Raw genomic sequence first — 27,249 nt, 5'->3', positions numbered from 1 at the left:
TTGACTCCAGCCTTGACTGTCTATTTCATTTTCTCCATTCTATTCTTTTTACCTGTTTATATTTTGCATTTTTACTATATAACTTCCTGTAAACTGTATTTTGTGGAATGTAGTACATATTGATAAATATGATTGCCAACACTGTTCTTTTCTTGGGCATTTGGCTTTCAAATCAACTATAAAATACTATGTTTTGGTTTTTTTTTCACGTTACAATTGTAAACAGTTTGTATCAGTAAATATTTCCAAAAGTCATTGGGGGTATTTGGAAAACAAAGACCTTTTCCTGTCCACTGCAGTGAAGATTGATGACTTTTAAATTCGAAATCTAGAAATAATATTTATTTAGCAAGTGGTTACAGTTCCCCAAGCTATGTCATTAGGCTCTATAAAATCAGTAGTATTGGGAAAGGATGGTGAATATTGTTCAAAGTCATAATCTTTACTCAAGAATGGTACATTAACATAGCAGTTACTTTATATTAACTGAAATTACAGAATGAAATGAAGAAATCAGGTGTCTAGACCTCAGGATAGACCATTAGCCAACCAATCTGTAGTTTTGAATTTTTAAAATAATTACTCTATTAGTAGGGGATGCAGATATTAAATATATCAGACATATATTTTGCTACTTTACTGTAAAAATATGTAATTAGTGTAAATATCCCAGGTGGCTCAGTGGTAAAGAATCCACCTGCCAAGAAGGAGATACAGATTCAATCCCTGGGTTGCAAAGATCCTCTGGAGAAGGGAATGGCAACCCACTCCAGTACTCTTGCCTGGGAAATCCCATGGACAGAGGAGCCTGGCGGGCTGCAGCCCGTGGAGTCACAAAGAGTCGGACATGACTGAGCAGCTAAACAACAGCAAGAACAAGCGAATGAATAGGTGTGTTTAACAGAATTTATTTGATGTGTAATTTTCATAACACAGTACTCTTGGTAAAACATATGTCTAATACTTGTCATATTTGAGATTAACAATTGACTCTAAATTGTTGGAGTTAAGGGTGGAATTCTTGGCAGGGATAACCACAAACAATAGCTTATTCATATACATCCACTTAAACTGTTACTTTTTTGTTTATTCAGTTGTAAATATATGCTCTTTATAATTGAAGTATAATTTGCAAATCATAAAAGTTATTCTTTTAAAGTGTACAGTGCAGTGATTTTGGGGTTTACACAGGTTGTGCAGCTGACAGCACTGTCTAATGTATTAGCTATAGGAACCGTTTCTCTGGAAAAGTCAAAATTTTAGTGGCAACTAACATGTCCACCCACTCCAGTATTCTTGCCTGGAAAATCCCATGGACAGAGGAGCATGATGGGCTATAGTTTATGGGGTTACAGAAGAGTCGGAACGGCTTAGCAACTAAACAACAAAACAAAGTGGATTGAAAGTTTAAAAATTGGATAGGAGGCATAATAGGGTGAGAAAGTTCTCAGTAAAAAAAAAAAAATAGAGCTGTTTTCAAACAACCGGTGCATAGATAATATGATATAACATGCAAACAGAAATTTATATTTTTTGAGAACCTTACTATATAAATGGAGAAGGAAATAGCAACCCGCTCCAGTATTCTTACCTGGAAAATCTCATGGATGGAGGAGCCTGGCAGGTTACAGTCCATGGGGTCACAAAGAGTTGGACACGACTGAGCGACTTCACTTACTATATAAAAGCAAACTTCACAGTTTCTTAGATTGTAGGATAAGCAGAGGGAAGGGAGGTAGTGGTGAGAAGAGGGGAGGAAGAACTACTTAAGGGGTTGCCAAGCTTTAGTGTGCATCAGTCAGTCACCCAAGGGGTTTGTTACATGGGAGGCTGGTTTACTGGGCTTGGGGCCTGTATTTGTACTAAGTACATCAGGAGACTATGGCTCAAGGGGCCTAGAGAAGTTCTTGCAGCCCTTACTCCTTTAGCACTGGGGAGAAAAATGAAAAACTGAGGTGTCTTGAAAACTTGTTCCCAAGTTGTTATCTTTTTTTTTTTTTTTTGGATGAGGAGTTCCTGTTCAGATTTTCTGCAGCTCTTTGTGAAATCAGATAGTGTAATGGGCATGACATCATTTGCGTTACACAGTGTTAGTGCCAAAAAAATAAAACCTCGTTGTTAGATGTTGGTTGGAGGCAGTGAGCGGTTCATTTCCCTTCTTTCCTGGCCCCTTGGTCTCTCTCTCTTTCTTTTTCTATATCTCCCTGTCTTTATCTCTTTCTGTCTTTCTCTTTGTCTCTCTCCACCTGTCTTTCTCCTTGTCTCTTTCTCTCACTCTCTCTCCTTCCACTTCTGGCTTAAGGGAAGACCCTTCACCAACAGCTCGTCTGAAAACAATCTAGAGAAAAGGAATGAATGGGAGTGCTTCTTAAAAGATCAGTCTTGGGTTCTCAGTGGGGGCCTTCTCCAGGAGGATGGACAAACACCAAAGGCTGCAGTATGAAAAAATGGGCTCAGCCTGGGGTGGGTGCACCCCTCGCAAGATGGGGAAATTTGGAAACAAGACTCACTTAACGTTGATAGGGCAAAGCTACCTTCACAACCTAAAAAAGTCAGGTCCTTTTGCTCTGCTGCCTCTGGCTGGCTTTTTATCTGTATATTGCAGGGTCCACATTTCTCACCTGTAGTATTGTTCCTAATTCAGATTTCTCTAGAGGTTACCTGGAATCAGGGCTCTATGGAAGCACTTTTTATTTAAAAGCTATTTTTCTTAAATAGACACTTTATTTTAGAATGGTTCCAGATTTCCAGGAAAGTTATGAAAATAGAGTTCCCACACAGCTCATACCCAGTTTCCTCTTTTAATATCCTACATCAGCATCATATTTTTATCACAGATAATGAGCCAATAATGATACATTACTGCTAACTAAAGTCCATAGTTTGTTCAGATGTCTTTAGTTTCTACCTAGTGTCCTTTTTCTGTGTTGGGATCCCATTCAGGATGCTATATTATATTTAGTTGTCACATCTCCTTAGGCTCCTCAAGACAGTTCCAGTTTCTTAGATTTGTCTTGTTTTTGATGAACTAAAAACTTGAGGAGTACTAGTTAGGTGTTCTGTGGAATATCCTTCAGTTTGGGTTTGTCTGATGTAGACGGAGGTGATGGGCTGTGGGGAGGAAGACCAGAGATAACGAACAGTCTGTGGTGGTTGTTCAGTTGCCCAGTTGTGCCTGACTCCTTGTGACCCCGTGGACTGCAGCAAGCCAGGCCTCCCTGTCCCTCACCATCTCCTGGAGTTTGCGCAAGTTCATGTTCATTGCCATCCAGCCATCTCATCCTCTGACACCCTCTTCTCCTTCTGCCCTTGATCTTTCCCAGCATCGGGGACTTTTCCAATGAGTTGTCTGTGTGCATCAGATGACCAAAATGCTGGAGCTTCAGCATCAGTCCTTCCAGTGAATATTCAGGGTTGATCTCCCTTAAGATTGACTGGTTTGATCTCCTTGCTGTCCAAGGGACTCTCAGGAGACTTCTCCAGCTCAAAGTTCGAAGGCATCAATTGTTTGGCGTTCTGCCTTCTTTATGGTACAGCTCTCACAATCGTACATGACCACTGGGAAGACCATAGCCTTGACTATAAAGACCTTTGTTGGCAGAGTAATGTCTCTGCTTTACAGTCTGTCATTACATCACATTAATTACATCAGCATGCATTCTACGCACACATACTAGCAAATGCATTATTAATGCTGATGGGAACCTTGATTGCATGGATGAGCTCGTGTTTGTCAGGTTTTCCCATGGGGTTGCACTTACCGCCCCCCCCCTTCCTTCCTGTACTTTTTGGAAGGGAGTCACTATGTACAGCCCACATGTACGGTTGGAGAGTTAGGTTCCATTTCCTGGGCTGAGGGGCAGGAAGAAGTATGTACGGTGTTCTGCTTGTGAGATTTGCCCCTTCCTTGTTTATTTGTTCAACATTTTGTTTAGGTCAGTTGAACTTGTGGATATTTATTTTGTACTTTAGCTTACAATCCAACACTCCATTATTTGGTCATACAAACTGTCCAGCTTCAGTCTTTGGGAGCTCTTTGAGTAGGCTCCTGTGTCTCTTGGTGACATAACCCCATCATTGTGGGTTTGTTTTATGTTTTGAGCACTACAAATGGTCCAGGCTTATTTTGTATATTTATTGCTCCAGCCATAGAATCAACCATTTCCCCAGGAGCGCTGGTTCCTTTTTTTTTGGAGAATGGTATTAGAAACCACATTCTGGGCACTGGGTATTCTTGTTGCTAATGGAGTGTCATTGCATTTAGGTCCTCTTAGCTGACAGAACAAGGAGAGATGTATTTATACCAAGCCTTAAATATACAGAGGTTTCCCTGGTGGCTCAGATGGTAAAGAATCTGCCTGCAATACAGGAGACCCGGGTTTGATCCCTGGTCTGAGAAGATCCCCTGGAGAAGTGAATGGCTACCCACTTCAGTATTCTTGCCTAAAGAATCCTATGGACCGAGGAGCCTGGTGGGCTACACAGTCCATAGGGTCACAAAGAGTCGGACACAACTGAGTGACTAACAGTTTCACTTTACATATCCACATATCTGTAAGCATTTATCTCTCTCTGTCTATGTATATGTATGTGTGGTAAGCCAAATATGAGTTCGCACTGATGCCTTCAACTTCAGTATGCTACACGGATCGTTCTAGCCTTTCTCCCTTACTTGTCTCTTGTCTACAAATTCTAACGGTGAGAACTTCTTCCCACCACCCATCATCCATTTACTCACATGTGGCTTTAGAATGATTAACTGGTACCACCCCACCTCCAACCCTCAACTTTTCCAGCTAGGGTTCTGTGCTTATGTGAAGTTCCTTTTGCTTTAGTCTTAGAGTCCTCACTCATTTCCAAAGTCACTAGGTCAGTGCCTTTTCCCTCCCTCCCTCAGTGAGGTTATTTCATAGTTTTGAGTGCCCTTGATTCTTACATTGCAGTTTGTGTTCCATCTAGGGATCACTTGATCCCCAAATGCTTTTTATTTCATTAATTGCATCCATTCAAGTTCACTGTGCTGTAAAGTTTTGTGGGTTTTGGTAAATGCTTAGTGTCCTGTAACTGACATTATAGCAGCATAAGCGTAGTTCACGGCCCTCAGAAGACCCTTGAACTGATTAATGAAGAACTTGAAATTGTGGTTAGGCGAAAGAGATAGGAATGAGTCTTAGAAAATGTCTCCTCATGAAAAGGCAAGGGCTGGTGGGGCCTTGTTTGTGCTTTAGGAGAAGGCAGATTCTAGGGCCCAGGGATGTGTTTAGATTAGAGTCAAGTGACATGACAAAAAAGAATGTGGGGTGGGTTTTTCATTTTAGCAAAAAATCTCCAGAGTCCTAGTTGAAGTACCTCTGGTGGATCTGAAGTGAGAGGTGGGTGGTGGTCATCCTGTTTCAGGCCTCTCTCCTTTTTTTCCCAAGTTCTACAGTGCCCTCAGCTCAGCCTTTGGCTTAACATTCCACCCAGAGTCCTACCAATCAGCTACATCTGAGAGCAGTTCTGGTTTTACCTCTACATGATGTTCAGAGACTGGTCTGCCCTCAGGCTCTCCCCTGGCTGAAGCCCTAGTTGGGGCTTTCAGCTGAAGCTGTGTAGTTTCCAAGAGTTGGCAAAGTTAATTTAATAAGAGAATAGGACAGGTGAACTTTAGGAAAGCTTCTTGGGCAAATATTAATCGGGTTTATTGAAAGTCATAAGTATATTAGGATTCCATCCACAGGATGGTGGGAATGGCATTTGAGGACCTAAAATCCATCTCGAGTTCAGCCTGCCAATTTAAAGTGATTTACCCTGGGTGTCTCTGCAGTACAGTGGGGACAACGGTCCTATTCTTTCCCTTACTCAGAAGGCAGTTGTGAAGATACATGGAAAAAAATGTGTGAAATTTCTCAGAGTACCCAAGATAGATGAAGTACCTTTCTGTACTCTCTTTTTTCTCTTTTGCTGGCTTTGTTGTCTCCTGTTCTCTAAACATAGCTTTGCCTCTTGACTTTGCTTTATGAACTTCACCCTCTGTCCTTGGCGGGGGTCTGTCTTGAGGCTCAGTTATCCTTAGTGTATGGATGACACCTATCACTCTGTCTTGCCCTTTGTTTTAAGTTGCAGACCCCTTCTGTCTTTTTGTCAAACATTTCTACCTCAATGTCTTCTCAAAAAAATCAGTATACTTAAAAATTAGTCATCCTAAACCAACTGATTCAATGGACATGAGTTTGAGCAAACTCTGGTAGATAGTGAAGGACAGGGAAGCCTTGTATGCTGCAGTCCATGGGGTTGCAAAGAGTCCAACACAACTTAGCAACTTAACAACAAAGCCAAGTGACCTTCTAAACTGTCTTACTTCTTCCAGGATAAGTCTTCCAAGGTTTCAGATCCTGGAATCCTTTTTGGTTTTTCATCGTCCCTAGCCCTTAGCCCCCAAGCCATACTGAGCTCCTTCTGCACTATTTCCTTCCTGTCTCCTCCGTCACTGACCTGTACCACTGGAACAAACTCTTAACTGTGTCCTCTTCCCCCAGGCCTCTAACTTGTCTCCCAGCCTGTTCTCCTTTACTATTGCTAGTCTAATTTTTCTTAAATTTAAAATCTCAACTTGGCATCCAAGGCACAGCTTGAATTTCCAGCTTTACCTTCCTGCTTAATTAAAATATATAACTGAACTACATGTTCCTTCTTGCTTCAGTGCTGTGCACTCTCCTTTTCCCCACCCTGCTTATCTTGGCAGGTTAAATTTTAGAGGGGAATTAAACTTTCAGGTAGAAGATTCAGTGGTATAAATTGACTTTAGGTAAGTATGAGGAGGGCCTTTCCAACGGAACTGCTTAGGAGGAGTGGGTACCATGGGAGAAGCCCCACTGTTACTTTCTGGTTCCCAAGCCTGGCATCCCATTAAAAGTGCCTTATCTTCCTTCACCTCGGCAGCTTATGGCTTCTTTTCTGAGGCTGCTTCCTCCCATGAAACCACACTTGGGCAAATCCCCCCATCCCTCAGATGGCATCTCTGGTTTTCTTTCTTCCGCCTTGTAAAATGAATTTGCTTTCTTATTTCTTCCTTTCCTGTGCTCTTTTTTAAAAAGTTAAAGGCTCTTGGTGATCCCCTTTTGAGAAAGATTCCTAGATGAGAACTCCAGCCTGGTCCTCACTCCACAGTTTGTCTTTAGTTCTGTCTTCTTGCCAGATGTTTCTATTTGGGTTCCTTTGTGTCCAAATTTGAACTCATTTCCTTCCTTCTAAAATGTGTTCCTTCCCCCTGAGTTCCCTGCTTGATTAATGGCAACAGAGGCTGGGAGGCTTTTTCTGTACAGGGCCAGCCAGTAAGTATTTTTGGCTCTGTGGGTCGGAAGGTCTCAGTCATAACCACTCGTCTCTGCCCTTGAAGCACAAAAGCAGACATAAATAATATGTAAACAAAAATGAAGGTCACTGTGTTTCAATAAAGCTTTATTTAGAAAAACAAGCAATGGGCTGAAATTGACCTGTAGGCCATAGTCTGCTAACCTTTGATCTAGGTCACCTAGGCCTCTAATTCAATATTCCTTTGACCTTCCTACTGCTTGTGTTTGCTTTGTATGATTTTAACTTCTACGGTGGCGTTAAGAAACCTTTCATATTTCTGGATCATATTCTTCCCCCATTCATTGGTCTAGTAGACAAAATAACCTCTTTTACATATTATTCTCCATCAATTTACATAATCAAAACTTCTAGTAACTCTTCTCTAATAAGGTTAAAATTCTCTAAAGGCAGCTGTTTCTACAGTTTTTGCCTCTAACCTTCTCTCTTATTCCTCTGTATGAACACTTCCCCATCCACCCTGGGTTAGTATATGTTCTGATACTGTTTCTATCTCTGCTCATGATGTGCTGCTGACTCACAAGGATCTCCTCTCCCACTTACTGAAGCTTGTCTTCAGGCCTCAACTCAGGTGACGCTCTGTCCTAGCCCAGTGATTGCGCCTCTCTCACTCTCTTTTTAATTGAACTAGAGTTGACTTAAAGTGTTGTGTTGGTTTCAGGTATACAGAAAAGTGATTCAATTATAAATACATATGTATATTTATCCATATATATATATGGATATTTATCATTTTCCATTATCAGTTATTAAGAGATATTGAATATAGTTTCTTGTGCTATACAGTAGGTCCTTGTTTTTTTATCTATTTTATATATAGTAGCATGCATATTGGAGAAGGCAATGGCAACCCACTCCAGTACTCTTGCCTGGCAAATCCCATGGATGGAGGAGCCTGGTGGGCTGCAGTCCATGTGGTCGCTAGGAGTCGGACATGATTGAGCGACTTTACTTTCACTTTTCACTTTCATGCATTGGAGAAGGAAATGGCAACCAACTCCAGTGTTCTTGCCTGGAGAATCCCAGGGACGGGGGAGGCTGGTGGGCTGCCATCGCTGGGGTCGCACAGAGTCGGACACAACTGAAGCAACTTAGCAGCAGCAGCAGTAGCATGCATATACTAATCCCAAACTCCTCATTTATCTCCCCACCTTTCCTCTTTGGTAACCATAAGTTTGTTTTCTATGTTTGTGAGTCAGTTTCTGTTTTATAAATAAGTTCATTTGTATCATTTTTTTTTAGATTCTACATTTAAGTGATATCATATAATATTTGTCTTTCTCTGTCTCACTTAGTATAATCTCTAGATCTATCCATGTAAATAATGCTGTAAATGACGTTATTTCATTCTTTCATTCTTTTTTTGTCTGAATAATAGTCCATTATGTATGTATACACCACATTTTCTTCATCCATTCGTCAATGAACATTTACGTTGCTTCCATGTCTTGGCTATCATTAATGATGCTGCTGTGAACATTGGAGTGAATGTATCTTTTCAATTTGTAGTTTTCCCCAGATATATACCCAGAAATGGGATTGCTGGACCATATGGTAACTCTGTTTTTATTTTTTTAAGGAATACCCATGAAAAGTGAAAGTGAAAGTCGCTTAGCTGTGTCCAACTCTTTATAACCCCATGGACTGTATAGAACTCCCCAGGCCAGAATACTGAAGTGGGTAGCCTTTTCCTTCTCCAGGGGATCTTCGCAATCCAGGGATCAAACCCAGGTCTCCCACATTGCAAGTGGATTCTTTACCAGCTGAGCCACAAGGGAAGCAAGGAACTTGCATAGTGGCTGTGCAAATTTACAATCCTGCCAAGAGTGTAGGAGGTTTCCCTTTTCTCCACACCCTCTCCAGCATTTATTATTTATAGACTTTTTAATGATGACCATTCTGACCAGTGCGAGGTGATACATCATTATATAATTTTGATTTGCATTTCTCCAGGTGGCTCAGTGGTAAAGAATCTGTCTGCAGTGCAGGAGACACAGGAGACACAGGTTCGACCCCTGTGTTGGGATGATCCCCTAGAGGAGGGCATGGCAACCCACTCCAGTATTCTTGCCTGGAGAATACCATGGACAGAGCAGCCTGGTGGGCTACAGTCCACAGATTTGCAAAGAGTTGGACATGACTGAAGCAACTGAGCATGCAATGACTAGTGATGCTAATTATTTAGCAAAAGATGCTAAACATCTTTTCATGTACCTGTTGCCATCTGTATGTCTTCTTTGGAGAAATGTCTATTTAGGTCTTCTACATTCTTTTTGGTTGGGTTGTTGGTTTTTTGATACTAAGCTGTTTGAGTATTTTGGAAATTAAGCATTGATGGTAGTGTTATTTGCAAATATTTTCTCCCATTCTGTAGATTCTTTTTGTTTATGGTTTCCTTTGCTATGCAAAATCTTTTAAGTTTAATTATGTCCCATTTGTTTATTTTTGCTTTTATTTCCATTACTTTGGAAGATGGATCCAAAAAAAACATTGCATGATTTATGTCAGAGAGTGTTCTGTGTATGTTTTCCTCTAGGAGTTTTAGAGTATCTGGTCTTACATTTAGGTCTTTAATCCGTTTTGAGGTTTTTTTTGTGTGTATTGTGTTAGAGAATGTTCTAATTTCATTCTGCTACATGTAGCTGTCCAGTTTTCCCATCATCATTTGAAGAGACTGTCTTTTCTTCATTGTGTATTCTTTCTTGCCTTTGTCATTAATTACTGACCATAAGTGCATGGATTTACTTCCGGGTGTTTTATCCTGTTTAATTGATCTATGTGTCTTGTTTTGTGCCAGTACCATCCTGATTTGATGACTGTAGCTTTAGAGCATAGTGTGAAGTCAAGCAGTATGATTCCTCTGGATTTATTATTCTCTTGTAAGATTGTTTTGGCCATTTGGGGCCTGTAATGTTTCCATACAAATTTTAAAGCTTTTGTTATAGCTCTGTGAAAAATACCATTGATAGGCATTGCATTGAATCTGTAGATTGTCTTGGATAATATGGTCATTTTAACAATATTGCTCTCTTTTCATCCATTTGTTTTGTCTTCAGTTACTTTCATCAGTATCTTATAGTTTTGCTTCCTTATGTAGGTTTATTGCTAGATATTTTATTCTTTTTGTCGTGATGGTAAATGGTATTGTTTCCTTAAGTTCTCATTCTGATATTTTATTGCTAGTGTACAGAAATGAAATAGACTTCTATATATTGATTTTGTATTTTGCCACTTTACCAAATTCATTGATGAGCTCTGGTAATTTTCTGATGGTGTCTAGGATTTTCTCTGTATAATATCATGTCATCTGATTGCTCCTTTTTTTTTAAAGACTCTTTTTTTGATGTGGGCCATTTTTAAAGTCTTTATTAAATTTGCTGCAATGTTGTTTGGTTTATGTTTTGATTTTTCGACTGTGAGGCATGTGGGTTCTTAGCTCCCTGACCAAGGATCAAACCCACAACCCCTGCACTGGAGGATGAAGTCTTAACACCTGGGAAGTCTCTGATAGCTCCTTTTCTTGAGCTCAGTAGTGCTTTTGATGTTGTCCTTACCTGTTCCATTGAGAGTGTGCTGGGTTGTATTTTCTATCTGTGTGGTATTCCTACTTCTCCATCTAAACTTTAAGAAGCTGTTAAGGGTGGCCAAAAGTTGGACATGACTTAGCTTCTGAACAACCACCAGGGTGCCCAGTAGGTGCTCAGTCGACATGGTAATGGTCATACGTTGAACTCTCCTTCCTCTAGATCAGCTCATCTCTTTAGAGACCATCTTATTTAATGGCACCATGATTGTCATTGGCCTCATAGACTCTCTCTGTGCCCACTTTTCTTTCACGTTTGACTCCACCTCTGATTACAGAGTCTAGCTGTTGCTCCCTCCCCTATCTTTCCTTTTCTGCTCCACTCCTGCAGCCCCTCTGTTGCTGGCTTAGCTCAGGTCACCTGCATCCTTTGCTAAGACCACTGGAATAGCCTTCAACTATGCATTCCCACCACCAGCCTCTCTCCCCATATTACCCAATACCAGTAGGGCTTTGTCATGTTTGTATAATCCTGAAACATGCAGAAACATGCAGATGGCCCTTAGTGGCTCCCCGTTCCCTTGGAATAAGGGTGAACTTTCCAGGGTGCCAGGAAGCCACAGATAGCTCTTCCTCTCCAGCCTTGTTTCTGACCCATCTCATTTACAGTCTGCATTCCTCCGTGTGCAACCCTAATAGTCGCCGTGCATTTGCACATACTTCCTGGCTCTCCTTCCCTAGCCCATCTGGAAAATTGCTACCTGTGTATCTAGGTAGGGCACATATGTCACCTCTTTACAGCATTCCTCTCTCCTTCCCTCTGGAAGACCAAAGGGAGTCAAAGTGTCACAGTATAACCCTTGGGAGAGACCTTGGGCTTGCATTTTCTAATGTTTCTTCAGATTCACAGTCATCTAAAGGTGACCAAGAGCCTGAGTGGTGAGAAATTAAGTACACAGGTCTATAAAACGTCCTGAATGCTTAAGTGTGCTAAATATGTAGTTTTGACTTCTTGCTTTGGCTTGGCTTTCTTCCTCCATTATAAAGTAGAATAGTTCTGATTTTATTTATGTCCTTTTCTTAAAAAAAAACTGAGATCTTCTGTGGCAAAAACTTGGAATCTCCATCTCGTAATATTTCTCAGTTCTTGTGGGAGAGTGGCCTCAGGAGGAGGCTCACTGTGGGACTGACAGCTCACCCCAGGTCACCCCTTGGGGTTGTGGAGGCCTCTGAGCAGGAAGGGGGGCATGGATGGCATTTCTCACCTCTGGCTACATGCAAAGGCCACCTGTCCCCTTCACTTACTATCTCATCCTGGCAAGGATAGCATGTATTAGCTTTCTAGAGGGGTCTACAAAACAGAAAAGAGAGGGGTGGAGATCATGTCCAATGTGTACTTTTGAGGTGTTCTTTGATGTAGGGAGCACAATTACTGTGGTTCCTCTCTCAGTTTAGGGTCTGGTCTGGCATGAGGTTCTTGCTGGGGCAGATACCTTATTGGAGGAGAAAGAAAGTGCCTTCTTGGTTCTGGAGGGTGCTGTTCTGAGAGTCCTCTGCTGGTTTCAAGTGTGGGCATTTGACTCAGAAGAGCTCGGCCCAGCCTTTTCTGTCCATCTGGAGTAGCAGCAGCTCTGGATCTCCTTGGCTGGGCAGATCCTTTCAGAGCCGCCATCCTTATTCATAAAGGAGGTGTTAGGTAGCCCTCCCCGCACAGAATTGAACGCCCTAGGAGGTGAAGAGGGAGGAATTGTAGTGGAGTGTTTTGAAGAGCCTTAAGGCATCCATCATCTAATTGACATTTTCAATTCCTTGGACATTGGAGTCAAAGATTGAGACACACACACATAGCACTTATACAGGAGACCATTTCTATCCTTAGCTCATTAAAAATGCTTTAGTCCTAAGAGAGATCCAGTCTGGATTATTTTTTTCCTGATTTTTCATTTTGAGCAGAGAGACTTTGGAAAACTAATTTTAATGCAAAAGAGTTCCAGTTTTGCCAGGAGATACACATTTTACACTAGGACATAGGGGTAATGGGCTCTGAATTGAAATAATTTTAAATTTATAGTGATTGGGTGTGTTGAGCTGGCGATGGGGCTCAACACTGGTAATTAAGAATTATCATGAAGCTTAAACATACATTTGAGAGACAGACTCTTGTGTTGTCTTTACTTCCTCCATGGAGTTCAAAACCTGTTTCTGGCTTGGAATTGTAGAATCTCAGATATGAAAAGGGCTTAAAGCTTAGTCCACCTTTAGTGTCTAGGTGTGGAAGCCAGATGATCTGCCACGGGAGCTGTGGTCACAGCCAAGGGCTCTTTCCCTACTATCCTCTTCAACTATACAGAGGGTCCAGGCTTAGCAAGATGAGGACTTAGTCACTGACAAATGATGGTATTTTCCTTCACTTTAAACTATAGTCAGATTTGATAAGTTTCACCTTATCGTCTCATCTTTTTTTTTTTTTGTAGTTGGACAGGTGGATCAACCCATGATGCCATTTCTTTTTTTTTTTTTAAACACCAAGCACATTTTGTATTGGAATATAGCTGATTAACCATGTTGTGATGGTTTCAGGTGAACGGCAAAAGGACTCAGCCATGCATATACTTGTATCCATTCTCATTTTTAATCTGTGGTGCTTGCTTTTTAATGTGCTTTTAACTTGCAAACCTTGTCTGATTGTGAAACTAGAAAGTCAGCAGGGACATAGGATTTGCCTTTTTTACCCCCTTTTCCTTTAAACTCCTTCCCACGACAAGGCAATGTGTGCAGCACATGACCCTGACTCAGGTCCTCCAGGCAGCTGACTAATGGGACCTGAGCCACCCGCTGCATTTTGCCGGCCCCAGCACAGACTAGCCACACTTCATGGCTCCTGCCACGTGCCCCTGTGAAGAGCCATCAGGCGACACCATCAGGCTGTGCCACTCCCACTGGCCTTGGCAGCAAAGAAGGGAGGCTGGAACATTGAAGCTTGGCATTTGGCAGGGAGTGCCCTCGGGTGCTGAGGGCACAAGTCCAGCCCGAGTTCCCAGGGAGATGGGTGATGTGATTGACCTAACATGCCGCGAAGCCCAGACAGGCTGGTTCAGTGAACAGAAGGCATCAGGCAAACCTGCGGCAACCCACAGGCAGAGGCAGGCACAGCGGCCTCCAGGGAGGCTGGTGTGGAGCTGGGGCGGGAGCCTCCCTGAGTTTGGATCTTGGCTTGGCCATCACTCTGGGTGACCCTGGACAATTCCATAACCTCACTGAGCCTCCATTTTCCTGTCTGTACACTGGCGGTGGAATTACTTACCTCTTGGGAGGGTAAGGGGAAGCTGAGAAATAGTGTAGGTCAGGTACCTGGCAGGGCCCCTGCACACTGGTGAGTTCATGACACAGTAACTGCTATTTCTGTTGCTAACAAACACAGCTGCATGCCTCCTTATTGATTATTCATACAATTCTGTAAAGAATTTTTTTCTTTCCAAGAATTTGAGCTCTCATTTTTAAGTCTGATGGTTGTAGCCGGAAGAGAATTGTGAAATGCTTTATCATGTTTTGAGGTTCTTTGGTTATTTATCCCTAGAGTAAGACCTAGAAAAGTTATAGAAAGGACTTACCTAGCCAAGAATCTAGGTGTATCACAGATGTCTGGCTGAAGATGTCAACTCACCACAGAGTTTAGGTGAACCTTCTACCTCTGCCCAATAAAGGGTTGGTGTTTTTTTTTTTTTTTCTTTTAATATGCTACAGCCTTTTGCTTATCCCATGCTCAGATGAATATCAAGTAGCCAGAAGTTTCCTGCCTGTGATCAATTCTAATGCCTTCTGTGAAGGGAAATGGTTGTAAATTATTAGCAGTTAATTAAATGAGTGTTTCCGTTGAGTCCTGTGTGCAGGCTTTTATCCAAGCCTGTTTAGAATCATGGAACATTACAGCGTGAAAGGTTGTTATACAATTATCTTGTTTCATGGGCAAGAAGACCAGATTCGGGATGTAGGTGATTTGCTCAACTTCTGCAAAATGATGCCAAAAGAAACACTGGCTCAAGATGTGTGGTGGGGGAGGGGAGAGAGGGTCTGGCAGTATGGTGGCACGTCCAGCAATCCGAATATGATCCCTAAGCAGTGGGCCTGTGTAGTCCATATGCTACTGGTTTGCCTTGGGGCCATCTTGAAGTGCTTTTATATTTTATGAAGTACTGTCACAGAGTATTTATTGTAGGGCAAAATACTGTCATTCCTATTTTATAGGTGATGAAATTGAGATGGTCAGATGACCTCCCAATTTGGCTCACTAGACCAAATCAGCAGCTATTTGTTGAGTGCTTACTTGGTTCAAGGAACTCTGCTAGGTCCTTTGGAGAATTAAAAAAAAACAAAATTGTCAGCTCCCTTGGGAATGGAACTTACAGACATAACTGCAAGTGATGAGATGTAAGTCTGTGAAATTTTATCTAATTGTTCAAGGGCTTTGGTAAATACTAAGATAATAATCGAGAAAGGAATTTTGAGACTGGAGGGATCGATGCGCATGTCAGGATCTTCCTGGCAAAAGTTTCTTCCTTCAACTTCTGTAGCTGAATCATCTTTGCCAGGTACACTCAGCTGCTCCTTTCACCCTCAGCCCCAGGGAACTTCTCTGGGAAATCCTGAGCACCTGGCAATGATCCTGACCCTAGAAGTCATCCAGCCAAGGTTGGGATAAGTGGATAGATGAAGAGAGAATGGCTTTCTAAGCAGAGACAGCAGCACAAGCACAGGTGTGGCTATACCACAGTGAGGAGACAGACCTGACTAGCAGAGCAGGTTTAAATAATGGAAATTTGAAGAAGAGGTTTGGGTTAATTAGTGGGGATACAGAAGGGAGCTCACGGTGCCCTGGAAAGCCAGGTGAAGCGGAATGAGTTTTCTTCTGGAGGCACTGGGAAGCCTCTGGAGGCTTGGATGGAGGAAAGTTGATGAGAGTGGCACTTTGGGAAGAGCATTTGGGCAGTGAGATGTAGGCACTTGTTTCGTTTGTTTTTATACCATAGATGTTTTAAATTTTGGTGCAGTCCAATCTATCATTTTCTTGTCACTTGTAATTTTGCTGTCATACCTAAAAAACCATTGCCTAACCCAAAGTCAGGACAATTTATTCCTGTTTTCTTCTAAGAGTTTTATAGCTATAACTCTTAGTTTTAGGTCTGTGATCCATTTTGATTTCATATTTACATATGGTGTGAGGTAGGGGTTTGCTTTTATTCTTTTGCACGTGGAATACAGTTGTCACAGCACCATTTGTTAAAAAGAGTATTCTTTCTCCATTTAATAGCCTTGATGCTCTCCTGCCCCTTTTTAATCCCTTTCTACCACTTGTCCTATTTCTCTTACCCATCCCCAGGCAACCACAGATATGTTTTCTGCCAATATAGAAGCTATATGTTTATAGCCATGTAAAACTGTATGTTGTCTTGCTTTTTCTAGGCAGAATATTCTCTTTTGTGTTTGCTTCTTTTATTTACTATTCTTACTTTTTGCTACATACATCAATAGATTATTCTTTTTATTCTTGAATACTAGGGCTTCCTAGGGGGCTACTAAGAGAATCTGCATGCAATGCTGGAGACCCAGGTTCGATTCCTGGGTCGGGAGGATCCCCTGGAGAAGAGAATGGCTACCCACTCCAGTATTCTTGCCTACAGAATTCCATGGACAGAGGAACCTGGCTGTAATCCATGGGGTTGCAAAGAGTCAGACACAACTGAGCGACTAATACACATTCCATTGTATGGCTATATTGTATTTTTTAAAAAGCCCTTGTGAACATTTGCATACATATCTGTGAACATATGCTTGCATTATTCTTCCCTAAATACAAGTCAAGTGACTGGATCAAATGGGAAATGTATGTGTACCTTTTAAGAAAATATCAAACTGTTTCCAAAGTGATGGTACCATTTTACAATCCTATTAACAGCATATGAGAATGCCAGTTGTTCCACATTCTTTCATTTAGTATCTTCAGACTTTTTAATGTTAAACCTCCTAATAGGTAGGCATTGTTTTTGCATTTTGGTTTTAATTTGCATTTCTCTAATGACTAATTATGTTGATCTTGTCTTTATGTACCTATTTGCCATCTTTATATATGTCTTCTTTGGTGAAATTAAGTGATGAAGCTCATTTTTAAAAAATTGAGTGTTTTTTTTTGTTTGTTTTAAAACAGAGTTAAGTGAGCTCTTTATTTTATGAGAAAAAAGTTACATATATTTTCTCCTGATCTGTAGCTTGTCTTTCATTCTCTTGAAAGTATCTTTTGAAGAGCAGACATTTTCATTTAAATGAAGTCCAGTTTATCATTTTGTTTTTTAATGGGTTGCACTTTGGTCTTATATCTAAGAAATATTTGCCTAACCCAAGGTCCCAAAGATTTTCTCTGATGTATTTTTCTTGAAGTATTAAAGTTTTAGGCTATATATTTAGGTCTGTAATCCATTTTGAGTTAATCTTTGTATAAGCTACAGTGTGTGAGTTGAAGTTCAGTATTGCATATAGGAACATCCTATATGGGTTCGTAAGAATGCCATATTTTGAAGGCCATTGCTTTCTGAATTTCAATAAGGACTCGGGAGTTGCCCTCCTCACTAATAGAAGTGGTCTATAGGCAAGAGGGCTTAGTTTATTCTCTTCTCCCTGAATGACTGTTACAGAAAGAATGCTCAAGGTCTGACTTTGTAAGTGGGACCTCCTGGGCACTTTGACCTCAGCCCTGTTATAGTGGACATTCTGTAAGTGCCATAGATGATGACAAGGTAACCCAGGCCCTGATTTGGAAGGCCATGAAGCTGACGAGCCGAGTGACTGAATGACTGGATTTGGGATTCAGTGAGCCTTGGGACCCATAGAAGTGAGCTGAAATTCTGTAGAAAAATACAAAGCTTAGGATTTGGGGCCTAATCACTGTTTAGGATGTGGGAAGCAGAGCCTTACAGCAGGTAGAGGAGATGCAAAGGTTTTAGTGGGTGACAAACTCAGGTTGGGTCACTGGATCTTCTCTAAAGTGTTCGTGACGTCTGCAGCTGCATCACTAAAGGGCACTGTCAGTGTTGACATCAAGGTTTGTGATAACCTTGCTTTAGACTGTTAAGGTTTGGTTGCACCTGTGGGCTGATGTTCACTCTTTCATGGCGGTGTGGAGAAATTGGAGCTTATCTGGAGGAAACTTATCAGAATGGTAAAGGAGGAGAAAACCATGTCCTGTGTGAAACTATTTGGAATATCCCTGTTGGTTTGTTAATTTACTCACTCACAAAACCATTTCAGTCCTCTTATGTGCAAGGCAGTGTCCTAAGTGACCAGAGCATAATGACTATAACAATAAGTGGGTTCCAACAATGGTCTCTGTAATGGTGTGGAGTTGGCCACTTGTCTAAAAGAGGTCTTGAGACTTCTGTGGTGGTCTAGTGGTTAAGAATCTGCCTTACAATGCAGGGAACGCAGGTTCTATCCCTGGTCCGGGAAGATCCCACATGCCACAGAGCAGCTAAGCCTTCGCGCCACAGCTACTGAGCCTACGTGCTCTAGAGCCCACGCTCTGTAATGAAAAGCTACCTCAATGAGAAGCCTGTGAGCAGCAAAGAAGACTCAGCACAGCCATAAATAAATCACACTCCCTCCCTTATAAAAAAAGCCTGATGCGCCCCTCTTTGCCTGGCAAAGTAATAAAACCATCTTTAAAAAGTAATAATAAAAATAAATAACTAAAACAAAAGTGGTCTCAGAAGGTCTTCCTGTAAAAAGTGAGTTTTGAGTTGACTCTCGATGGACCAGTAGGAGTTTGACAGTTCACAAAGGGAAGGATTTTCTAGATAAAAAGGCCGCATGCCCCAAATCACTAGGCAATAAGCTTCAGACAGGTAATGGGTATTTTCTACCATTTTGACCACATTCTCCATTATGCTGTCTGACCCAGAATCCATTTTGCTGATCTCTCAGCTTATAAATGAAATAACATGCCTCCCTGCAGAGTCTACAGATAATTGAAAGAGGCTGAGATATGGGTGGTACGTGTTTGGGATGGTGAGGACACAGCATGCAGGGCTGTGTGCCCTGCTGAGGAGTTTGGCTGTTATCATAGAAGGGAGAGGATGCATAGAAGGATTTTAAGTTAGAAAGTCAGATGTTCACTTTTGAAATGTCAGTGGTAACAACTGGAGCACAATGAGTCTGGAGACAGAAACCAGCTAGGAGGCCGCTTCTGCAAGAGGCTAGGTGAGGCAGAGGGGGAGGATGAAGAAGAAGGGGTGGGTGGGCCGAGAAGATTCTCAGAAAGTGGACTTGGAGTTATGTGGTAGGATTACATGCACATGGTGAGGAGTGTGGGCTGCTGGGAAAATGTGGAATCAGCAATGGGGGGAGTCAGTTAGTGGGTACAAGATAAGACTTTTACTCTGGACATGTTGAATTAAAGGGACTTGTCTCATGAGACGTAGAGATGGAGACTTTCAGAAAAGGTGCGTAGATAGGTTTGGAAGTAAAGTCTGTGCTTGAGACTTAGGTAAGTGACCATACCCTTTTGGAGGTTCTGATGTGTTTGTGTTTTCTCTTACTCCAAAAGATTCTCAGGTGGGTTTTGAAATCATGAATCTGAATATTCCAATGGGAGGAAAAGAGGACTTAGGAGCAGCAGGGTTTATAGAGAGATTCCTGAAAGAGGAAGCTGTCCAGAGCATCAGATACTGCAGAGAAGTCAGCCGAGGGAAAGACAGACGCATTTTTGGATCTGACCATCAGGTGCGCACATGGGTTACAGGAGCTGTTTCAGTGCTGGGAAGAGACAGGGAAACAGATTGTAGGGGATGGCATGGGTGTTAGATGGTGTACAGGGGAGGTGGTCATTGACTTTATTAAAAATATGACTTATTCTCTTAGGCTGCCAATTTGGATAAGCCTTTTTGGGTGCAAGTGATTAAAACAAAACAAACAAACAAAAAACCTTACTCAAACTGGCTAAAGGAAAAAGAATGTAGGGGCTCAAATAACTGAGAAGTCCAGAAGAATCAAGCAGCGCTTGATCTGAGGCTTTTAATGACATCAAGACCTGGTCTGTTTCTTTCTCAGCTCTCTCTTCTTTATTGGCTTCATTCTGCAGCCCAATGTCACAAAATGGTGCCAGACATTCCCGTTTCTGTCCTTCCAGATTGAAGTTCAGCTGGAGTGAGATTGTATCGCTCCCTATAGATCCAGGATTCCTGATTGAACCTATTTGCATTTTGTTGCCCAAAGCTGCACCAGTGACTAAGGGTAGGGAGTAGCAAGTACTCAGATGGTGATATAGGGCATATGTCGGTTTCAGGCCGGTCATCGTGACTGAGGGAATTCAGTGCTCTGCTTGGCAAACTTGGTTCTCATGTCCACTCTGAAGCAGGGATAGAATTGCAGCTGAGCCATGGACTAATGTGAGGGCAGGGTGGTTCTCAAAGCTGAAGGGCTGTTGCCAGAAGCTGGCATGGATATTCTACCTAGAGCTAAAATATGTGCTACAGCTATAGGGCCCAAAACTAGGGTTGGTGAATGGGAGCTATTGGCCACTGCATTTCCACCCATGGAAGCTATTGGTTACAGAGAACGATTACCCTGGGGGACAGGAATGAAAGAGGTCAGCTGCAGTGGTATCAGTTGGCTGTCACTGAAAGTGTTTGAACAGCCCCCATGAATAGATGCCAAGCCATTGCACTGTGTAGATGGAGCAGTTAACCTTTAAGGCCACAGTGTCAAACTGTTTCTCTGTAACACGGTAAGGAATACATTTTTACCGTAAAGCCCAGTATGCCCTTATTATGCATACAGAACTGCAAACAATTTTCATGACATAGTACTTTTCCTTCATATTTGGCTTGTTCATGTTTTATGTTCCATTTAAAAATCTCTGTTGTATGAAACTCATCACATGATTTCATGTCTCATTTATTATTATTTTTTAATTTAAATTTATTTATTTTAATTGGAGGCTAATTACTTTACAATATTGTATTGGTTTTGCCATACATCAACATGAATCCACCACGGGTGTACACGTGCTCCCCATCCTGAACCCCCCTCCCACCTCCCTCCCTGTACCATCCCTCTGGGTCATCCCAGTGCACCAGCCCCAAGCATCCTGTATCCTGCATCAAACCTGGACTGACGATTCATTTCTTATATGATATTATACATGTTTCAATGCCATTCTCCCAAAACATCCCCGCCTCTCCCCTGCAGTTGGTAAAATCTTGTTCTAAGGTCAGAGGTCTTAGATGAACTCGGTTTATAGATGGTATTTGAGTCTGGCTTTTCCACCACAATGGTGGCTTGGGTCAAAATTGAGGATCAAACCTGTTACACTGTGAGAGCACCTGGTTCTCTTTGCTGGAGTCTCCTGCTTTCTGTCAGAGCAGCTCCTGACCCGTGTGGTGGAGGGACCTTCTTTGTAGGCCATCAGGCAGTGTTGGAGGGAGTTCACGTGTTGGGTCACAGAGGTGGCCTGGCAGTCTGTCTGTCTGGGGCTGGCAGCAGCTCCTTCTGTGCCAGCAGCAGTTGATGATGTGAGGTCAGTGTGTGCATGTGTGTGGCTCTGACAGGATTTTATATTGAAGATGAGGGAGTGGCTTTTAAAAATATTTTTGATTTGAAACAAGTCAAGGCAGAGAGTGGAGACAATTAGAGACTGACATCCTGTTTAGTCATCTCTCCAGAGAGTTCTATTTTCAGAGCTGTTCTATAAGGGTTCACAAGTGGTGTTAAGGTAGTTAAGGGGGTATTGTTAAGTTAGCCGTAGTCGTGATGCAAGAAGCTGGTTTGAACACTGGGGTGAGTTACAGTGCGGTAACCACGTTGATAGTAGTAGACTGAAGGCAGAGAAAGGCAGAGTTTATAAGAATCAGCTCTTATGTAGATGAAGCTTTCTGAGTCAGTACCAAACACTACTTTTGTACAAGTAAAAACAGGGTGTAGTGTTTAAAGACAGGTGGCAGTGAGCTAGTGTATGGTCAATGCATTTTTTTCCATTCAGTATGGGTCACCTGTTGGCATAGTACAAGCAGTAAATAGTACTGTCAAAGTTCTTTGAGGTTGTCTCATGGGAGCAATGTCAGAAATGCTGAGTAATGATATCATGGACTTGGAGATGTGAGCAGTGAAACAGGGGATGGTTAAGACCTTGCCCAGAGCCACTGTGCCGATCAGACTGGAGTCCACGTTCTGGTCTAGTTTGAACACTGTACCATATGATTTTCAGCTCATTTAAATTTAATATTCTACTCAAAATACCATCCATGTCTATACTCAACTTCTCCAGACCTTTCTGTCTTCAGGTCAGAGGCAGAACTGAAGTCATGGGCTAAACTTGATGAGGTCTTTATTGGGTTAGCCAAGAAGTTCATTTGGGCTTGGCCAACAAACATTTAAGGACAATTGTAAATTTATTTATTTAATTACAATTAAAATATTGTAAATTTATGTATCAGAATCCATGGCTTAGAGGTGTTCATGGGTAGTTCAAAGTTGGCATGAAGAGGGCAGAGCCTGCCTACCTGGGCCCATGTGGTCAGAGACGGGCATGTTTTCAGAGGATGGGATCTAGTGAGAAGACGTCCAGCTGCCTCATTGGCAGGATGTCCATCTTGTTTTCTCAGCTCATAGGTGAGAACAGAAAGGAACCTTGATGTTCCTGTGAACAGTTGAGAGTAGGGAATGCACAGCACATGTCCTGCCTCTCCTGGTGCTTCCTGAAGATGAATTGCACTCAGGTGGAAATGGTATAGACAGGGACAGCACTCTTTAAGTCAAGCTCTTCACTTCCCCAAACTATAGGTGTGCAGCTGACCATACCACATGGGTTCATAGCCTTTTGTGTTGCCATTATTTCTCTACTTTATATACTTGCCTTGTGGTTTAGCAAAATATTGTTCTTACAAACGCTGTACATCAGTTAGGGATGTTTCAGAAACGGTGACCTTGTGTATGAATGCTTATCAATATCTCAAAGAGCCACAATGGAAGAGGAAAAATTTCAAGAGAGGGGAAACATTGCAAGGATAGTTTCATTCAGATCTGGTTTTCATCCTTCACAACTTCTTTCACTGTTACTTGTTTCTTGCCCATCTACTGTTCAGTGAAAGACTTAGATCTGATCTGTGGCTGTGATTTGCGCCTTGAGGCCTCTGTAAAGAATTTTTTGAGATCCACCAAAACAATACTTCAAAATTAGAATATAACATATTTTTCCCTCTCTTTCTAGGTGGATCTGGAGCCAGAAGGGAAAGTGTTTGTCGTAATAACCCTAACAGGGAGTTTCACTGAAGGTAAGAATGAATTTGGAATGGTTTCTGGTATTTGTGTACTATTGAGTTTATACTCAATAGGAATTTCTATCATAGAAATTATAAAAAGAATATTTTATAAAAGATACTTTAAAAAATTAACTGTTTAAATTAGGCTGGTTGGTATTTTATTGCCTAATGGTCTATTGGTTTTGGTTGCCAGAGCAAATATATTTGCTAATTCTGGCAATCTTCTGTTTTGTTTTTTAATTCATCATCTTCTTAGTTCAAGAAGTTCTTGCCTCTTTTGGTTCATGTCTATTAAATTGTACTTAAATTTTTGGCTTTGGGCCAAACCTTTAGTTTGCCTCTTAATGTATTAAAAATTGAAAGATCATATTCTCTTTCTTATAATCTTTATTTCATCCTGTCCTTCGAGTGATTCTTTTCCTCTTCCCCTGACACTACCCTCACCTCCCTCTTTCCTTTATTTTTAATTGAGGTAAAGTTTATATACAGTGAATTGAATAGATCAGAAGTGAAGAATTTTATTTTAAAAATGCGTACAACCATGTAACTAGCACTCCAATCTAAGACATAACATTTCCATCCTTCTGAAAGTTCCCTGTGTCCTTTCCTAGTTAATCCCCTGCTGCCAGAGATAGTAAATGCAATATTTTGTTTTGTTTTTTCACTGTAGTTTTGTCTTGTCTATTCTGGAAGTTCATATAAATGGAACCATATAACATGTTCTCTCCTGTGTCTGCTTTATTTTGCTCAGCGTAATTTCTGTGAGATCTATTCATGTCATTGTGTATATTAGTATTCTACTCTTTTTTATTGCTGAATATTCCATTCTATAAATGTAGCACAATTTTGTTTGCTCATTCTTGTCCTGATGGACATTTTGGAGTTTTCCCTGTTTGGGGTTATTATGAAGAATGCTTCCATCAATATTCTTGTCTGTAAATTACACCTTGATTCCTCTTGGGTAAATGCTTAGCAATGGAATTGCTGAATAACACAGTAGATACATGTTTAACTTTATAAGAAACTCACGTGATTTTCCAAAGTGGTTGTATTCTTATATTCCCACCAGCAACGTGTGAGAGTTCTAATTACTCCATGTCCTCACCAACATTTGATGTGGTAATTCTCTTTAATTTTGGACATGCTGGTGGCTATGGAATGATAACTTGTGGTATTAATTTGCATATAAAATTCCTTGTAATTTCTGTCCCTTTTCTAGTGGCTTTCCAGTGTTTCCAATTAATTGTTTTAGAATATATCTCTAAATATTGTTTTTGTTGGCAGGGTGAGTCCTTTGCAAGCTATTCTACCATTACTAAAATCCTTGCAAAGTTCTGTAGAGGTGTGGCTTTATGGTTTGTCTGTTTGGTGTTGGCATTTTGCAAATTGGTGACACCTTTGAGAAATGATTTTCTGTTATCCCATTCAACCCTTCTCCTTCATATGGGCAAATTATCTTAAGGTTAATATTTTTCAACTTGTATCAATTGTTGCATCTTATCTTTTTGCTCTGATATTGAAATTAACAGAAACTTGGGTTACTTGAACATGAAAAAACTGTCCAAATTATAGTTTAGGCATCTTCTGCCTGCTCACAAGTCTTTTGGTTTTGCTTGGCATTTTGAACAAACAGGATTCGCTAGAAAAAATGAATCTGCTCATAACTCAGTCAAATAAAATATAATGTAATATTACACAACACTGCTGATAGAACATTCTTACAGCACATGGAAGGTGGGTACAACCATGGTTTAGACAAACCCAGCAGGGAGTGTCGGGCATGAATGAGGAGTGGCTAGGATTCTGAATATGCTGAACTACCTGAATATGCTGCAGTAAGTTGCAAGGGGCCAGAGGAGTAAGGCCATGTGGATTAGACCAGGTCTGATGGTGCTGTTGTTGTTACATGACATCTCTTTTTAGAGTTATGTTGGCTCTCTAAGAATAAATTTTATTACATTTCTATCTTCCTTAATTGTACACTAGAAACATGAGAACAATGGTGCTGGAATAGTCCTCAATATTCTCATAGTATTAATTTATTAGTTATAGTGATAAAGGAATGTCAAGTGTTACTCAGGGTGAGTTCTTACTAGGCCATTGCAATAATATTCCTTTCAGAGGTGACCCTGGGTAAAATAGCCAGGCAGGCCAAGTTCATCTTGGGTAATTCCACCGACCCTTTAAGTTAGTCCTTCCTGTTCTCTGTCTTCAAATGTCTCTTACTCCAGAAAGATGCTCAGTGATCTCCTCTCTCCAGGAACTCTTGCTAATAAGGAAGACAGGGAATTCATGGGCTAATTCATACCACAGTGATAGTGATCGATATCTTAGCATTCTACCCCTCTTAGGTGTGCTTTTTATTTTTAAATGGTGTTAAAAGGGCTGTTTTACCCATGAGAAGGAGATTTTTAATGTTCAAGTTTCAGGATCTGTAGCATCACTGTGTGGGCTGTATTTTAGAAGCTCAGAGCTGATCTCCCTGTCTGTGGGAGCCTTATCTTGTCAGTTTAGCTCCTAGGCTGGGGCTCAACTTGAGCTGGCACGTTGCTGCCGCCTTAGGGCACAGCTTCCTTGTCAGATGCAGAGAATGTGACGGGTGTCTCTGTGCGTGTTACGCAAGGAAGGATTGGAGCTCCCCAGCCCCCACGCTCCTGCCTCAGCTGTGGCAGCACATGGACCTGGCTCTGTGAGAATGTCCCTGGTTTGGCCTCTCTCCTGCCAGCCACCCTAGATCATCTCTGGCTACCAGGTAGAACATTTGGAGCTCTAGTTCCCACCTGGGGTGCTGGAGGGCTTTACATAAAGAAGCAGGGTGAGGTCAGGCTTGCCTGGTGTGGCTCAAGCTCTGAAGGGGGCATTGGCCTGGGATCCCAGAGGGATTGTCAAGACTCAAGAAATGTTGGTTGATGAAAGAATGAAATGATGCCATTTGCAGCAACATGGATGGGCCTAGAGATTGTCACACTAAGTGAAGTAAGTCAGGCAGAGAAAGACAAATATCATATGATATCATTTATATGTGAAATCTGAAAAATGCTACAAATGACCTGATTTACAAAACAGAAACAGAATCACAGATTCAGAATATAAATTCATAGTTACCAAAGGGGAAAGCAAAGGTGTGGGGAGGATAAATTAGGAGGTTGGGATTAACATATACACACTACTATATTCAAAATAGGTAACAAGGACCTATAGCATAGGGCACTCTACTCAATATTCTGTAATAACCTGTATATGAAAAGAACCTGAAAAAAGAATAGATACATGTATAACTGAATCACTTTGCTGTGCAGCAGAAACTAACACAACATTGTAAATCAACTATACTCTGAAAGTGAAGTTAAAAAAGAAAGAAATCTTGGTTGAGCCTCAATGTACATCTGATCTATCTCACAGGGTTATTTTGAAGGTCAGATGATAGAGTGTGTAGGAAGGTGTAGAGTGTTCTATGAAGGCACATCTCCATGTTCCTGTTGTCATGGCAGCAAGATTCCTGTCATTCTCCCCACCCCTGCGTGGCACCCATGTATACTCAGCAGGTGTATTTTATTTCGACACTGATTTTCTTTTATACTAGAAGCCTCAAGAATTTATTGGACAGTTTCTAATGTGATATTGGCTTATCACTATGCCTGTTTCCCTTTCATGGCCTGCTCTACGGGTTCTGCCATTAACCGAGATGCTGTAATCCCAAGGCTCTCCTTTAAAAAGCAATTGCTTAAATGGAGGTATGGTCTGAGATATACCAGACTGGCATTACAAGCTGCTGACTAGTCCTTATTTCACCCTCTCTCATCTTCTCATCTTTTGATAATTGTGCTGAATTTGCAGCTAAGGCAAAAGAGTTTTTATTAAAAATAAGACATGACATGAGAAATCACATGAGCGATGCCTGCCGGGTACAGACCTGTGATCTCATCACAGATGCTGGGGATGTAAAGATGAACAAGATACAGACACTGGAATGAGCTCGTCTGCTGTGGGCAGATGCAGCCTATGTGTACGGTGCGGGGGCCCAGGGCCCAGCACAGGAATAAGTCCAAGGCATGGTGCTGGCTGGCA

The 27,249-nt window shown here is 41.5% G+C and overlaps 1 protein-coding gene across 2 annotated transcripts in view; it reads left to right on the top strand.

Moving 5' to 3' along the window:
- Positions 1-27,249, top strand: part of PRKCH (protein kinase C, eta) — a 235,325-nt gene that overhangs the window by 53,321 nt on the left and 154,755 nt on the right. For both annotated transcript variants that reach the window (XM_010847648.1, XM_010847649.1), the window contains exon 2: positions 23,130-23,193. In XM_010847648.1, the coding sequence (XP_010845950.1) occupies positions 23,130-23,193 (64 nt within the window). The remainder of the gene's footprint in view (positions 1-23,129; positions 23,194-27,249) is intronic.

The sequence above is a fragment of the Bison bison genome, unplaced genomic scaffold (genome assembly GCF_000754665.1).
Source record: "Bison bison bison isolate TAMUID 2011002044 unplaced genomic scaffold, Bison_UMD1.0 scf7180017864254, whole genome shotgun sequence".
Lineage (NCBI taxonomy): Eukaryota > Metazoa > Chordata > Mammalia > Artiodactyla > Bovidae > Bison > Bison bison.
Note: the sequence above shows the minus strand (reverse complement) of the source record. Positions and strands in the feature narration are given on the sequence as shown.